The 15172-nt window shown below is 33.4% G+C and overlaps 1 protein-coding gene across 9 annotated transcripts in view; it reads right to left on the bottom strand.

Moving 5' to 3' along the window:
* The window catches only part of Ccdc18 (coiled-coil domain containing 18), a 114182-nt gene that overhangs the window by 10258 nt on the left and 88752 nt on the right, over positions 1–15172 (bottom strand). For 8 of the 9 annotated variants that reach the window (XM_010644892.2, XM_010644895.2, XM_033758153.1 and 5 more), the window contains 7 exons: positions 12952–13115; positions 12531–12744; positions 6052–6151; positions 5306–5422; positions 4272–4415; positions 2384–2587; positions 1019–1156 (listed from right to left, as the gene is read on the bottom strand). In XM_010644892.2, coding sequence (XP_010643194.1) covers positions 1019–1156; positions 2384–2587; positions 4272–4415; positions 5306–5422; positions 6052–6151; positions 12531–12744; positions 12952–13115 — 1081 coding nt within the window. The remainder of the gene's footprint in view (positions 1–1018; positions 1157–2383; positions 2588–4271; positions 4416–5305; positions 5423–6051; positions 6152–12530; positions 12745–12951; positions 13116–15172) is intronic. The other variant, XM_010644897.2, reaches the window with a different exon arrangement.

Below are 15172 nucleotides of genomic sequence, written 5' to 3'. Positions count from 1 at the left end.
CTATGCTCAAATATTTAACATTCACATTTAAATCTAAAGACCAAGGATTATAATCTCTTGGTTTAAGAACTGAATTCAACTTGCATATATATTTTGTTTGCAAGGCACAGTGTTTTCAGAGTTCTGAATTTAAATGTACTTAGGCAGGACATAGTTACCACAGGTCCCATCAATCCCTCATAAAAACTTTACCAACTCCCTCAAAAAGAGTTTAATACAAATATGTTTACAAACCTTGTTATACAGAAAAATGCTTTATTAGCACCATGTTCAATGAGTAACTTGTTTAGATCACATACTTTGGGCAATAAGCTCAAATATAGTTAAGATGAAAAACACTATTTTAATTGATAATATTCCCCATTTCAGATAGGTGTTGTAGCATATGCCTGTAATCCCAGCACTTGGGAGGCTGAGACAGGAGGATCACCGTGAGTTTTGAGGCCAGCCAGGGCTACATAGTAAGTTCAAGGAGAGCCTGGAATACATAGTGAGACTCTGTCTTAAAAAAAAAAAAAAAAAAAAAAAAAAAGTATTCCTCATTTCAATAAAGGGTCAAGATATAATGACAGATTAAAAAATTAGTATTGTCTCTCTTACTATCAGAAAAAATGTAGCAAATTACAAAGCACTATAGATTAACATCATATAAAACTATATTAGCTAGTCAGTTTTTTGCAAGTGCCATTTTATAACTGATAATAATGATAACTTTACATGTGTTCCTTCATTTAATCCTCACAATACTATGAGACAGATACTATTATTATATCTACTTTAGACAGGAAGGTTAAGTAACTTGGCCAAAATCATACAGATGTTTAATGATGAGCCAGACTTTAGACCCAGGAATGTCTGGATTAGGAACTCAAGCTCTTAACCTTGTACTGTGCAGTAGTACATTAGCTCAGCAGATATGAAATAAAAGTGAATACTTAAGAGCTAAATTCATACTTCTGTCCAGATAAGTCAACTCATTTTTATGGGGGATACTGGAACAATTAAAAATTTTCTTTACCTCCATATGATAAGCTTCTTTGAGAGAGTCTACTTCTGCTGACAATTTCTTGATTTCTGCTTGCATTCTTGCTTCTAAATGAGCTTCACGTACTTGAGATGCCCCCAATTCTTCAGCTAAATGATTTCTGTGAGCTTCCTTAAAAATGATATTGAGTAAAGGCAATATAATTTATTTGGTTATCATATCAAGTCCAATGGATTAATGCAAGCAGTTTAATTTTTTATATAAATTCAAAATTATCTTATTAAATGGTACACTTTAAAATTTAGACCTTTCAAAAAGGTCTAAAGTAAAACTGAAAGTATTGGTGTATTTTTTGCTATCATATACTAGCTTTCTAACCAATGCTTTCTATGAAACAAACTAATAACCATAGGGTACTGAACTTCAGAAAATCTTCTAAATTTGGCATATAAAAATATACTCTTTGGTATGCTTTTGTATTTTTGTTCACTAGAAGCACTGTTTGCTTATCAAGCTGGTTTGTGTTTTTATTTATTCTAGTTTATGCTGGGCATGGTTATGATTTTAATTACATACTTTTATTATATACATAAGCCCCTCTTAAGTGAATGCAGTTTTGCTTTTGTTGGTTTTGTTCTGAGATTTCAGTAACCTGCAGTCACCTGCAATACAAACAGAACTACCATGGTATTAGCATAAAAACAGACCTTTTAAAAAACACTTTACTTCTTTCCAAAGGTTCTGAATTGTAAGTTGCCCAACAGTTGAAAACAAGACTACCAGAAATGCTTTTATTTCATGTAAAAGGTGGCTACAGGGCTGGGGATTTAGCTCAGTGGTTCCACCACCTGCCTTGCAAGCACAAGTTCCTGAGTTCGATTCCCACTACCAAAGGAAAAAAAAAAGAGTGGCTACAAATGTAAAACCTTTTATTTAAAAAAGATTCATTAGCTTTATTTTTTTCTTTATGCAGTACTTCTAATTCACTTGAAAGTCTAAAAGAGGTGGGCAACCCATTTTCTGGTCCCTCTTCTGTCTCTCTTGGACTGAAGTTATCATCCAATAAATTTTTCCTACTTAAAAAAAAAGTCTAAAAGTGTATTTTGTAACTCAATTTATCAGGTACTAAGTAATCTTGGCCAAAACACAGTTCTGAGGGACTCCTAGTGATATTACAAAGTTATTTATATACAACACGGTTAACTATTTTTCTTTTTAAAAATTGTGGTAAAATATGTTTGACATAAAGTTAAAATTTTAAGTATGTAATTTAGCAGCATTAAGTACATTCCTATTGTGCAACACAGTTTATTTTTTCTAAGAACTATATAATACAGCTCAAAGCATATAAAAATTTTTGATTTTCAGTTAAATTAAATGATTTAGAATAGGGATTACTTTCTCTTTAGAAAGTTGTTTTATATCTTCTAGTTCACTGGTGAGCCTTTCTATTTCTCTCTGTGCTTGGACTTGCTGATGATGAGCCTCCACCAATTCTGTGTGAGCATTCTGCAACTGCTCTTGGTTTAGCCTCAATTCTTGTCCCAAATCTCTGGCTTCCTTGTACTGTGTAGCAATGTATTGTTCCTGCTCTTTCATAACCTGAAAAGCACAAGATATTTGTAGGTTTTGAAATGAAGTATCAGTCAATTTCTTATTCTGATTGCTTTTCTTTTTGAGTCAGGGTCTCGCTATGTAGTCCAGGCTAGCCTTGAACTCTCTCTCTATTAATACAGGTTAGCCTTGAACTTACAGCAATTCTTATGCCTCAGCCTCCCAAGTGCTGGGATTACAGGCATGAGCCACGACTGCTGGCTATAATTTCTTTTTAATAAGTGAATTTCTCCCCTCAACTAAAGAGCTATGCTGTATCTGAAGTTTCAAATTTTAAGTCTTTGAAAACATGAAAAAATTATATTCATTAAGGCTTACAGAAACAAATTCACTTTTTAAGAAGGCAAACAATTGAATGGATTTATCAGTCAACACATACATAAACATGATATGAAGTCATCAAACTTCAAATAACACTCTGCACTGGCCTCAATAATATTCAATCATCAATTATTATTATTATTATTATTATTATTTTTGTACGAGATGGAACTCAGGGCCTTGCACTTGTGAGGCAGGTGCCAGCATGACTGAGCTAAGTAAACCCCTAGCCCAATCACCAATTGTTTACTCATTCTCTGGATGGAGTGCCTCAGGGACAAAAGACTGTTTTTTGCTAATGTCTGTATCTTCAATTTTTTTTTTTTGTAGTGGGCCTCAAACTCAGGTCCTTGCACTTGTGAGGCAGGCAGTGGCGCCACTGAGCTAAATCCCCGGCCCTGATTTTTTTCTCTCTCTTTGAGTTTATTGGTACATTTTATGTATACAGTACAGTTACATTCACCATTGGGATCTTGTACCTTTACATGGCAGTTCTTGGTTCTCATTTTTTCCCCTTGTCCCTGTCCTGCCTTCACCCCCCTCCCCTCCCTATTTACAAGTACTTTATTCCATTTTTTCATTTTCTCTTATTTTTTTCCCTTATTACCTTTTCCCTACCCTACCCACTTCCTCTACACCTTTAGCCCTTTTCTTCCTATTTCACACTGTCAATTATATCATTAAGATTTCATGTACCCTTATAGTTTTTCACACCAGGGAAACTATTCAGTATTTATACATGTGTGACTTATTTATTTCACTTAGGAGTATAACCTCAATATGCATCCATTTTCCTATGACTGATTCTAATTTCTCATTCTTTATGGCTGAGCAGTATTCCATTTTATAGAAAAACCACATTTTCTTTATCCAGTCTCCAACTGATGGGCAAATGGGCTGTTTCCAATTTTTTTTTAATAGTAGATTCTCAATAAATATTTATTAACCAAATAAGTATAAATTGGGGATTACAACAGATAACATGTCAATGATACATAAGATAAAAAGATATTGTCCTTTCCCATACTTAAGCCATCACAATACAATATTTTATTCATTTATTGGTGTTTTGAGACAGAGTCTCATATATAGTTCAGGCTGGCCTTGAACTCACGGTGATCCTCCAGCTCCAGCCTCCTGAGTGTTGGAATTACAGGAGTGTATCACCAGGTCTAGCTCCATAATACAATATTTTATAAGGTCAAAGACACTAATAACCATCTGGCACAAAAAAGCAGTCTAAAAATATTTAAGGCTAAACTTCTGTATATTAAACCCTGTGTAGGATAAAAATTCATTTCATACTTTGTAGAATGCTACTTTTTCCTTAGGAAGAAAATAATTTGCTTACCTTTTCCATTTCTTTTATCCTCTGTTGTGTTCTTTCAGCTTCTTTCTTCAGCTGACCTATCTCCTGCTCATTCTGTAGCATTATAAACTCTTTCTCTCGAAGCTGTTCTTTGGCATTTTGTAATTTCTCATTTAAACTTTCTATCTGAATTTTAAACAAACAAGTATTATTGATATAACTAAGGAAATATAATTTAATCATATCTCTGTTCTGTCAGTTTTGAACACTCCTTTAAAATATCAAAAGCAAAGTATAAAAATTTATTTTTCTGGAAAGAAAATCATAACTTGAAAACAAGCATAAGAATTCTTATACTGTTTAATAAGACACTTACATATACACCAAAATCTTGACAAAATTTGTATAAGAAAAGTTCATCAAAACAACAAATGTACATTATCTTCAGAATAATTTTATAGTTAATACATGAAGTAAAAATAGAAAAAGCAGTTTCCTTACCATTGTGTTCTTTTCTAAGAGGCAATCGGTTTTTAGAAATATTTTATATATATTCAGACATACACATATGATAATAAGAATATGGACACACTGATACAAGAAAAATTACATTGAAAACAACATTAAGAAGACAAAAATTAATAAGTAGCACATACAAGATTATGAAAGTTATGTTTGTTTGCATTTTTTTTGGTGGTACTGGGGCTTGAGCATAAGGCATTCACTGAGCCACATACCCCTATTTGAGACAGGATCTCCCTAATCCACTAAATTGCCCAGGCTGGTTTCAAACTGTATGATTACAGGTGTGTATCACCACACCCAACTTACGTAATTTTATCATTTTTATTGTATAAAAAAGGCATATTCAGGTACAGTCATGTGCATCTGTAAGCTCCAGCTACTCAGGATGCTAAGGCAGGAGAACAGCTTGAGCCTAGGAGTTCAAAAACAGCCCAGGCCACACAATAAGATCCCAATTAAAAAAAAAGTTTAAAAATGCCACATTATGTGAATGGGTGCTTATAGTTATGGGGTTAAAATTTTTTTTAAATATGTAACTTTAAATTAATTACCTGTTTGTTGCATTCTTTAAGTTCCAGTTCTGATTTTTCCAGAGTACCCTCTAATTTAATTATTTTTTGTTCCATTTCTCCTCTGTGCTCACGAATAGTCATATCCAAATGTGTAACCTAAATACAAAAGTAACATTGAACTACTGTTATACTGATGTGAACACTTGAATGATCTGGAATTGTTTAGAGTAGGTTTAACTGAAAGATAAATTCATCTCAAATAAACAATTTCTTAAATAGGAAAAGAAATCATTATTTACTAATATTGGGGCTGAGACTCAAATATGTTACAGAAATTTAAGATCACGAGTAATTATGTTCATAAATAACAAATGATTCAGGCTTCATTTTATACTGTATCAAAACTGCTATTTGTTTATGATCCTCCAACACTTAGATGAGAGAGTAATTTCTTTAATTGTTTTCTTGAGATACAGAGTAAAAGATCAAAAGACTCATACTAGGCTAAGTGATATTTTCAAAACCTACTTACTGTAAAAAAAATCAAATAAAAAAGACACAATTGTAACGTGAAAAATACTTATATACAGAAAAATGATATAAAAATTCCACTTTATCCTGAATTGGTGATTTCAAAAATCTGTATGATTGTTGTAACAAAAAATTTCATCAAAATATAATTACGAAAATCAAGCTGAGGGCCGGGGATTTAGCTCAGTGGTTCCACCGCCTACCTAGTTCAATCCCCAGTACCAAAAAAAGAAAAAAGAAAAAAGAAAATCAACCTGAGCTGCTCTTTGCTTTAGCTCCCAATTTCTCTCCTTAAGTGCCTGATCCATTTCAAGGAGTTCTTCCTTTTTGTCTTCAATCTCCATCTTGCAATCTCTGCAATTTATCAAAAAAGAAAATATAAAAGCAGACAGGAATATTAATAGTTTTAAAAAGTTAGGCAATTGGGTTACTTTTCCTATAAAGTAAGAGGAATAGAAACAAAATTAAGAGGAATAGATTATATGAAATTAGCTCAGATTGAGAGCTCAAAGAAAAATATATAAAGAAAATGACTAAAAAAATTTAACCTATACAATTGCAGACATTTTAAAGCTAATTATTTAATCATTTCCAAGGATCCAAGACTGAATCAGTATTAAGATTTTTTTTTTTTTTTTTTTTTTGGTACTGGGGATTGAACTCAGGACATTTTGCTTGTGAGGCAGGAGGCGGAACCACTGAGCTAAAATCCCTGGCCTGTTAAAGATTTTTTTTAAAACCTTCATTTTTTTCATGCATTGATCAAAGGAGTGTTTGAAAGTCTTGTACATATAATACCTGTGACTTTATTCAGTAGATTAGGTATTTATCTCATGGTTAGTATCCTTGATATCTATGGCCTCACTTATGCTAGACAAGAAGTGCTGAGTCGCACCCCAACCACTGTATTTCTTGGAAGGATTTTACTCAAAATTGTGTATTATATATAATGAAATACTAAAGTCTAATATAAACACATTTAAAAAATAGACATTTAATACATATTGAGGATATACTCTTAAGTGAAATAAATAAGTCACACATGTGTAAATACCGAATAGTTTCTCTGGTGTAAAAAACTATAATAGTACACAAGATCCTAATGATATAATTGACAATGTGAAATAGGAAGAAAAGGGCTAAAGGTGTAGGCAAGGTGGGAAGGGTAGGGAAAAGGTAATAGGGAAAAGAAAAAATGGAAATAAAGTGTTTGTAAATGGGGAGGGGAGGAGGGAGTGAAGGGAGGGCAGGGACAAGGAGAAAAAATGAGAACCAAGACCTGTCATGTGAAGATACAAGATCCCAGTAATGAATGTAACTGTATTGTATATCTAGATTGTACCAATAAACTCAATAAAAAGAAAAAAAATAGACATTTAATAAATTAGAATCCTACTAAAATCCCAACATATGTATAATTTTATGTTATAAAAATTCTTAATATTCACTTAGAGGGCTCAGGCAGGAGGATCGCTAAAAGTTCAAGACCAGCCTGGCTACACAGTGAGTTCCAGGGCAGACTGAACTACATAGTGAGACCCTGTCTCAAAAAAAAAAAAAAAAAAAAAAAAAAAATCTTAATATTGATGCAGTTTTAATTTATTGACCATTTTGAAGCCTGTGATCAGAGAATTTTAATTTTGAACTCTAAAGTCCTGATATGACAAAGTTGAAATATTGATCTTAAAAATCATAATCTTCTACTTTGAAACTGTAAAAATACTGACTTTTAAAAGCAGATTATGGGGCCGGGATTTAGCTCAGTGGTTCTGCTGCCTGCTTCACAAGCACAAGGTCCTGAGTTCGATCCACAATACCATAAAAAAAAAAAAAGCAGATTATGAACTTTTTAAATGAGTTAATATTCTTCTAAAAGTCTCAAGAGTTACAATACAAGGCTAAAACTAATTTTATTTGTTTTTTGTAGGACTTAGATTGGAACCCAGGGCCTTGTGCATGGTATAGTACAGGCACTCTACTACCAAGCTATTCTTATAGCATCTAAAACTAATAATTTTAAAGCAATATGAAATTAATTCTAAACAAAACTGTAATTTCTATATACACAAACAGATGAGCTTCCAAAGTTTATTTATTAGTTGGGCTGGGGATTTAGCTCAGTTGGTGCTGTGCCTGCCTTGCAAGTGCGAGGTCCTGAGTTTAATGCCCAGTACCTCAAAAAACAAAACCAGAAAAAAAACCAAAAAATTATTCATTAGCTAGAACTTAAGATTTCATTCTTTACTTCCTTCATGCTCCATTTACTTAAAGTTGATTTAGTAAGTATTTACTAAATGTTTCCTATATTCTAGGGTTCTAAGAGCTAAAGATTTAATAGTAAACAAGATACATATCTCAGATCTCATGGAGTTTACATTTCAATAGGTGTGGGAGAAAAGACAGATTATAAATAATAACTCAAGAAGAAAAATATAATATTAAATGCTATATTAGAGCATTAAATAGGGTGATGAGATAGAGACTAGGTGGTTTTTTTTAGTGTGAGATAGTCTTTGAAGGCTCCTTAAGTTAATGTGAAGAGCAAGAAACTGGCTGAACAACCAGCATTCTGGACAAAAGAAATAGCTATGGCAAAGGTCCCAAAATAGACATTTTTCATAAGCTTTAAAAAAAATAAAGAGGCCAGGAGCAAGGAAAGTGATATAAAATAAGGTCAAGGAAATAGGAACCTGATCACATGGGGCCTTGTATTCTAGGATAAAGAGCTTGGGTTTTGTGTGTGTGTGTGTGTGGTATTAGGGATTAAACTGCCCAGGCTAGATTCAAACTTGCAATCCTCCTGCCTCAATCTCTGATAGTACTGGGATTATAGGTGTGGGCTACCATGCCCAGCTTTGGTTTTTTTATTATTAACTGTGGTGAAACATATGCAAAACTTAACATTTTAGCCATTTTAACATATATAATTAAGTGGCATCAAGTACAATGTTATGCAGTCTTATTGCTGTATATTTCCATATCATCTCAAAGGGAAACATCATATCCATCAGCAGTTACTTCCCATTATTTTTTCCATCAATCACTGGCCAACCAGTGATGTTTTCTGTCTCTATGTATTTGCTAGTTCTGAAAATTTTATATAATAGAATTATGTAACATGTCTAGCTTCTTTCACTTAGCATAATGTTCTCAACTTTGTAGACCATACATCAATATTTTATTCCTTTTTATGACTGAATAATACTGCTTGTAAGGATGCAAGTACACCATATTTTACTTATCCATTCATCTGTTGATGGACATTTGGGTTGTTTTCCACTTTCTGGCTCTTGTGAATAGAGGTGTTCACTTTTTTGTTTGAATATGTTTTCAATTCTTTTGGATACATACCTAATAATAGAATTTTTAGGTCATAATGTAATTCTGTTTAATTTATTCAAGAATGCCAAACTATCTTTCACAGTGGCTACCATATTTTAGGTTCTCACAGCAATGTATGAGGATTCTGATTCCTCTATGTGTTTACAAAAAATATGTTTTTTTAATGGCTACTCCAGGGGGCATAAAATGGTATCTCATTGTGGTTCTGATTTTCATTTCCAAAGGAGTTTGAATTTTATTTTGAACATTTTGGAAGCCATTAGAAAGTTTAAGTAGAAAAGTAATATGATATGATGTGTTTTAAATCATATATCTCTTCTGTGGAAACCAGACTGTAGGGGAGGAGTCAAGAATATAAGCAGGAAGACTAGTTAAGATACTGATGTCTTATACTATGATGGCTACAGAAAAGAAGCCAGGAAATCAATGGATTTTATAATTTGTTTTGGAAAAAAAGCTACTAGTAAACTAGATGGAAAGATATAATAACAACTGTACAGATTTCTGGTTTGAGCAACTGCATAATACTGAGATGGGAAGGAGCAGGTTATGAGGAAATAAATGAGTTGTATATTGACCAAGTTTGAGATGTCTCTTTAAAATATCCAAATGGAGTCAAGTACATGCCTGAAATCCCAGCTACTTCAGAGGCAGGAGGATTACAATTTTGAGACAAGTCTTTTCAAAATAGAAACATAAAAAGGGCTGTGGAGAAATGTCTGTTCATTTCAGATGCCCATTTTGAATCAGGTCTTCATATTTGGTGGGGGCTGATTGTTTTGAGTTCTTTATATATTCTAGATAATAGTCCTTTGTCTGAGGAGCAGCTGGTAAAAATTTTTTCCCACATTGTAGGCTGTCTCTTAGTTCTTTTGATGGTTTCTTTTGCAGTGTAGAAGCTTTTTAATAATATGAGATCCCAGTTCTTGATTCTTTCTGCTAGTTCCCGTGCTACTGAGGATTTGTTCATAAAATCTTTTCCTATGCCAATGTCTTCAAGAGTTCTGCCTAACTTATCTTCCAGCAACTTTAGTGTTTCTATTTTAATATTTAGATCTTTAGTCCACTTGGATTTTAGTTTAGTGCATGGTGAAAGATAAGGGTCCAGTTTTAATCTTTGGCAGGTTGAGATGCAGTTTTTCCAACACTATTTATTAAAGAGGATATCTTTCCTCCATTGAGGATGGTCAGCTCCTTTGTCAAAGATGACGTAGCAGAGGTCATCTGGATTTGTTTTTGTGTCTTCCAATCTGTTCCACTGATCCTCAGATCTGTTTCTTTGCCAGTACCATGCTGCTTTTATCACAGTGGCTTTGTAGTATAGTTTCAAATTGGGAATTGTTATACCTGCTACCATGTCTCTGTTGCCTAGGATGGCTTTTGCTGTTCTAGGTTTCTTATGGTTCCAAATGAATTTTTGGATTCTGTTTTCTAGTTCTGTAAAATATAGTGTTGGAATTTCAATTGGTATTGCATTGAATCTGTATAGCAGTTTTGGTAGTATGGCCATTTTCACTACGTTGATTCTTCCTACCCAGGAGCAGGGGATATCTTTCCATTTTCTTATATGCTTTTTGATCTCTTTTTTCAGAGTGCTATAGTTTTCAGTGTAGAGGTCTTTTGCTTCTTTTGTTAGATTGATTCCTAGATACTTCATTTTTTTGGGGGGTGCTATTGAGAAAGGAATTGTTTCTCTAATTTCTTTCTCAGTGTTATTTGTGTACATGCTAAAACTTGGAAAAAGCCCATTAGCCAATCAGTTGGAAACTGGATAAAGATGTGGTTTTTCTACAAAATTGAATATTACTCAGCCATAAAGAATGAGGAATTAGATTCATTCATAGGAAAATGGATACATATTGAGGATATACTCCTAAGTGAAATAAATAAGTCACACATGTGTAAATACTGAATAGTTTCTCTGGTGTGAATAAACTATAATAGTACATAAGATCCTAATGATATAATGGACAATGTGAAATAGGAAGAAAGGGGCTAAAAGTGTAGGGTAAGTGGGAAGGGTAGGGGAAAGCTAATAAGGCAGAAGAAAAATATGAGAAAATGAAGAAATGGAAATGAAGTGTTTGTAAAGGGGCAGGGACAAGGGGAAAAAAAGAGAACCAAGACCTGTCATGTAAAGGTACAAGAACCCAATAATGAGTGTAATAACTGTACTGTATACCTAAAATGTACCAATAAAGTCAATAAGGTGGGAAAGAAAAGGGCTGTGGATGTAGCTCAGCACTCTCTGGGTTAGATCTCCAGCACTTAAAAAATACTCTAAGTGGAGATAACAAATAAGTTGGATGCTTGACTCTGGAGTTTGAGGAAGAGGTCAACACTGGAAAAATTGGTTCAAATGTCTTGCAGACAGTATTTAAAGCAACATGACATTTAATAAGGATGAGGCAGTGGACACAGAAGAGATGGGGACAATACTAGTCTTTATACTTGCATTTCACATCTGGTTTATAATTCTCTTTTCTTTTTCTGGATCTATGGGAATACTTTGGATCTAGTTTACTTCTCTGGCTTCATTTAGTACAGATACAAGCTTACATAGCATTTTATACTATCACTGCTAATCTAGAATTCAGATTTCAGAGTTGGACAGACTTATGTTTACCCCTCCATATATACACTACTATAGTATTGGGGATTGAATTCAGGGCCTTCATACTGAGCTATATCTTACCAAGTCCTTTTTGCATTTTGAGACAGGGTCTTGCTAAGCTGCCCAAACTTGATTCAAATCTGTGATCTTCCTGCCTCAGCTTCCCAGACTGTTGGCATCATAGGCATGTACTATCTATGCTCAGCCTTTTACTCCTTTTTGGGGCCTTAAATACTTTGGACATTTTATTTAATTTCTTAAGCCTTAGTCTTCTCAACTATAAAAAGGTAATATATATATGACAGCTTTGTTGTAAAAAAGTGGATGAAACGTATGAGATATCTAAGCCATAGTTCTGACATAAAATATGGGCTTAATACAAAGAGCAATATTGTTAATATTATTTGCTACTAGCCACTGTTTTCTTTTTTTTTTTCCACGAGGGCCAGTGTAAAGTGGTCCAAAGACTAAGGATGGAAGTTATTAATGACCTATTGCAACAATTGAATTAGTTAGATGGAACATGGGATGAGCTGACCAGGATAAGCCACAGCAAGGCAAAGGCAGATGAAAAGATTTTACATCTAGAATTCAACAGAGGGCCAGGGATTTAACTCAGTGGTGTGCCACCTGCCTTGTAAGCACAAGGACTTGAGTTTGATCCCTGGTACCAAACAAATAAAAAGAATTCAACAGAAAATTTTACTGTATGACCAGAGGACTCACAGTAATAAAGGAGGTACCTACATCTGTGATATCTTTTCTTATTTAACTCACCTAAGTTCAGCTGTGAGATCCTTTATAGTTGTGTATTTTTCCTCTAAGGATAACTGGGCTTTCTGCAGCACATCTCTCAATTCCTGCAGCTGTCTTAAAGTACTTTTCAGCTCCCTGTGAGCATTTTGCAGCTCAGTCTCCAGGCCTTCTCTTCTCTGGATGGTCTCTGTTAGCTCATTTTCGGAGCGCTGCTGTAGCTTCTCTAACTCCTTTACTATGATGATGAGGGAACAACTTTAGACATCTGTTTTTAAGAACTTTGTAAAAATAACTATAATTAAGAATATCCATTGTTATTTAACGATAAGAGGCAAAATACTGACTATTCTTTAACCCTTCTATTATTAAACTCTCACTTTCTTCCACTTCTTAATACAAATACAAGCATGCAGGCAATAATATTAAGATAATCGGTGCTTACCAGCACTTGTTTTTTTTTCTAGCTCTGTCTTTGTCTGATCTAAGATCATATCTAATTGAGAGAGACGCATTGCTTTATTTTCTCCATCTCGTTTAAGATGCATTATTTCTTTTTCCATTTTAGACAGTTCTTCTTTGTACTGATCCACCTCCAGTTTTATTTGCCTAATTAAAAACAAATAATAAAACAGGTAATTAGAAAACTTAAAAACCAACAGATTTGTCTTTAAACAAGGCATGTAAGTTATATAAGGACACATATCAGCAAAATGTCTATTAGAATCTTAAATTACCTACTATATTTTTAAAAACTCTCCAAATAAAGACTATTATTTATTTACACATTACATTCCACTAAACACAATGTATTATTTGGCAATATTTAACAACCCTAGCATTCTTTCCAGTCTAACTACATGTAACTTTAAAAAGCTTTCTATGTATTGAGAACATCCAAGGATGGGCACCTCATTCATCTAGAATTTCTATGATCTAAAACAGACAATAAAGAAGCCAAACAAATTATTCAGTATAAAGACCATTTTTATTTTAAAAAAGGGAGCCAAGATAGTCCTTTTTACCTAAAATTATATTATTATTATCTATTTTAGTTTTAAAAAGAGTTAGAAGGTGGGTTTGATGGCACATGTCTATAATCACAGCATTTGGGAGGCTGAGGCAGAAGGATCACATTTTTGAGGCTACCCTGGGCTGCACAGTGATTTCAAAACTAGCCTGGATTACACAGCAAGATACTATATTAAAACATAACAGTATGATGTGGGGCTAAAGTTTTCTATATTGTACAGATCCTACTTTACAGGTGAGGAAACTGGAAGGTTAGGTGAATTTGTCTAAGGCAATACAATTAGATATTAATAGTGAAAAGGCCAAGTTTACCAACTCTCAGGAAATTCTGAGCTTATTTCAATATGGAAGCTCCTCTACCTATAGATATCAAACATACCAAGAGGCAGTTTTAAACCCCTTTGTTGGTAATTCCAAAGTGGTAGTCACTAAAACAAAAACTGTTAATGTTATCTTCAATGGTAGGCAGTGTTTATGTCCCTCTGTGCCAACATTTGGTTTCTGTACTTTCGGCCTTTAAAGATTCTTAAATTGGGTTTGAAGTAGAAGTATTTCTTTTCTGAATGTAAGGGGGTTGGGTTATACCTCAGAGTATGTGTTAGGGTGGAAGAGCTCCTGAGTTCAAATGTCAGCATCATGAATGAATGAATGAATGTTTATATCTATGTATGCATGTCAGTAACTTAAATTTGAATTTGTTCAAGGAGATTTTAATTGAGTCCATGAGTGAACTTGAGGAAAACCATAAAAGCTGTGACATGATGTACAAAATTATGTATGAATATATATCTACGTATTGACAATCTATTGCCATTTTATTGAATCCTGAATATGTCCATGGCCCAATTTATTTAAGAGCTATTAGATCAGACATGTACTAATGACCCTTTTACATTTCTAAAATCCCAGGTAAACAGTTTTTATTTTCTTCTTTTATTTTTGGTAAACAATTTCTAGCTGACTAATTGTTTTCTAGTATTAGGGCAGATATGAAACAGATATTTAGACAAGAATAATAAAAATAAATCGACATACATTACCAAAGCAGGAGTTGGGGAAAAAATATAAGAAACACATACAAGAACTCAAAAAGTTCATCAGTCTGTAGTTATTTAGTAAAAACCAAAAATAAACCAATGGACTCTAAATGCCTCAAGGTTGCATTAAGATAGGACTACATTTTAGCAAGGTATAACAGATGAGTATAAAGATAACTCAGAGAAGGTGGAAATGTCAAAAAATGTATTTCAGAATATTTCTACTAATTTGTTGTTTTGTTTTAAAGTTTTAGTACTCAATAAGAGATATACGCCACCTTTATTTCTTTTTTCTTTTTGGTACCAGGAATCAAACTCAGGACCTTGCGCTTGCAAGGCAGGCACAGTGCCACTGAGCTAAATCCCTGGCCCTGGAAGAAAAAAAAATTTAAACTGTAATTCCATAAGTGAAAAAAGTAGGAGTGGGAATAGAGAAAACACTTCATGAAGAGATTTTTTGAAACCAGGATACACTCTTCTTATGAAGTTTAAACATTTAGATCATGAGCTTCCTATTAGTATTTAGGACTTTGCTTTCCTACTGAATATGCCTACAAGCTACAATTATGAATTTTTTTTTTTTTTTTTTTTTTTTTT

The sequence above is a fragment of the Fukomys damarensis genome, unplaced genomic scaffold, assembly GCF_012274545.1.
Source record: "Fukomys damarensis isolate Sample0158 unplaced genomic scaffold, DMR_v1.0_HiC HiC_scaffold_33, whole genome shotgun sequence".
NCBI lineage: Eukaryota > Metazoa > Chordata > Mammalia > Rodentia > Bathyergidae > Fukomys > Fukomys damarensis.
This window is presented reverse-complemented; position numbering and strand designations above follow the sequence as displayed.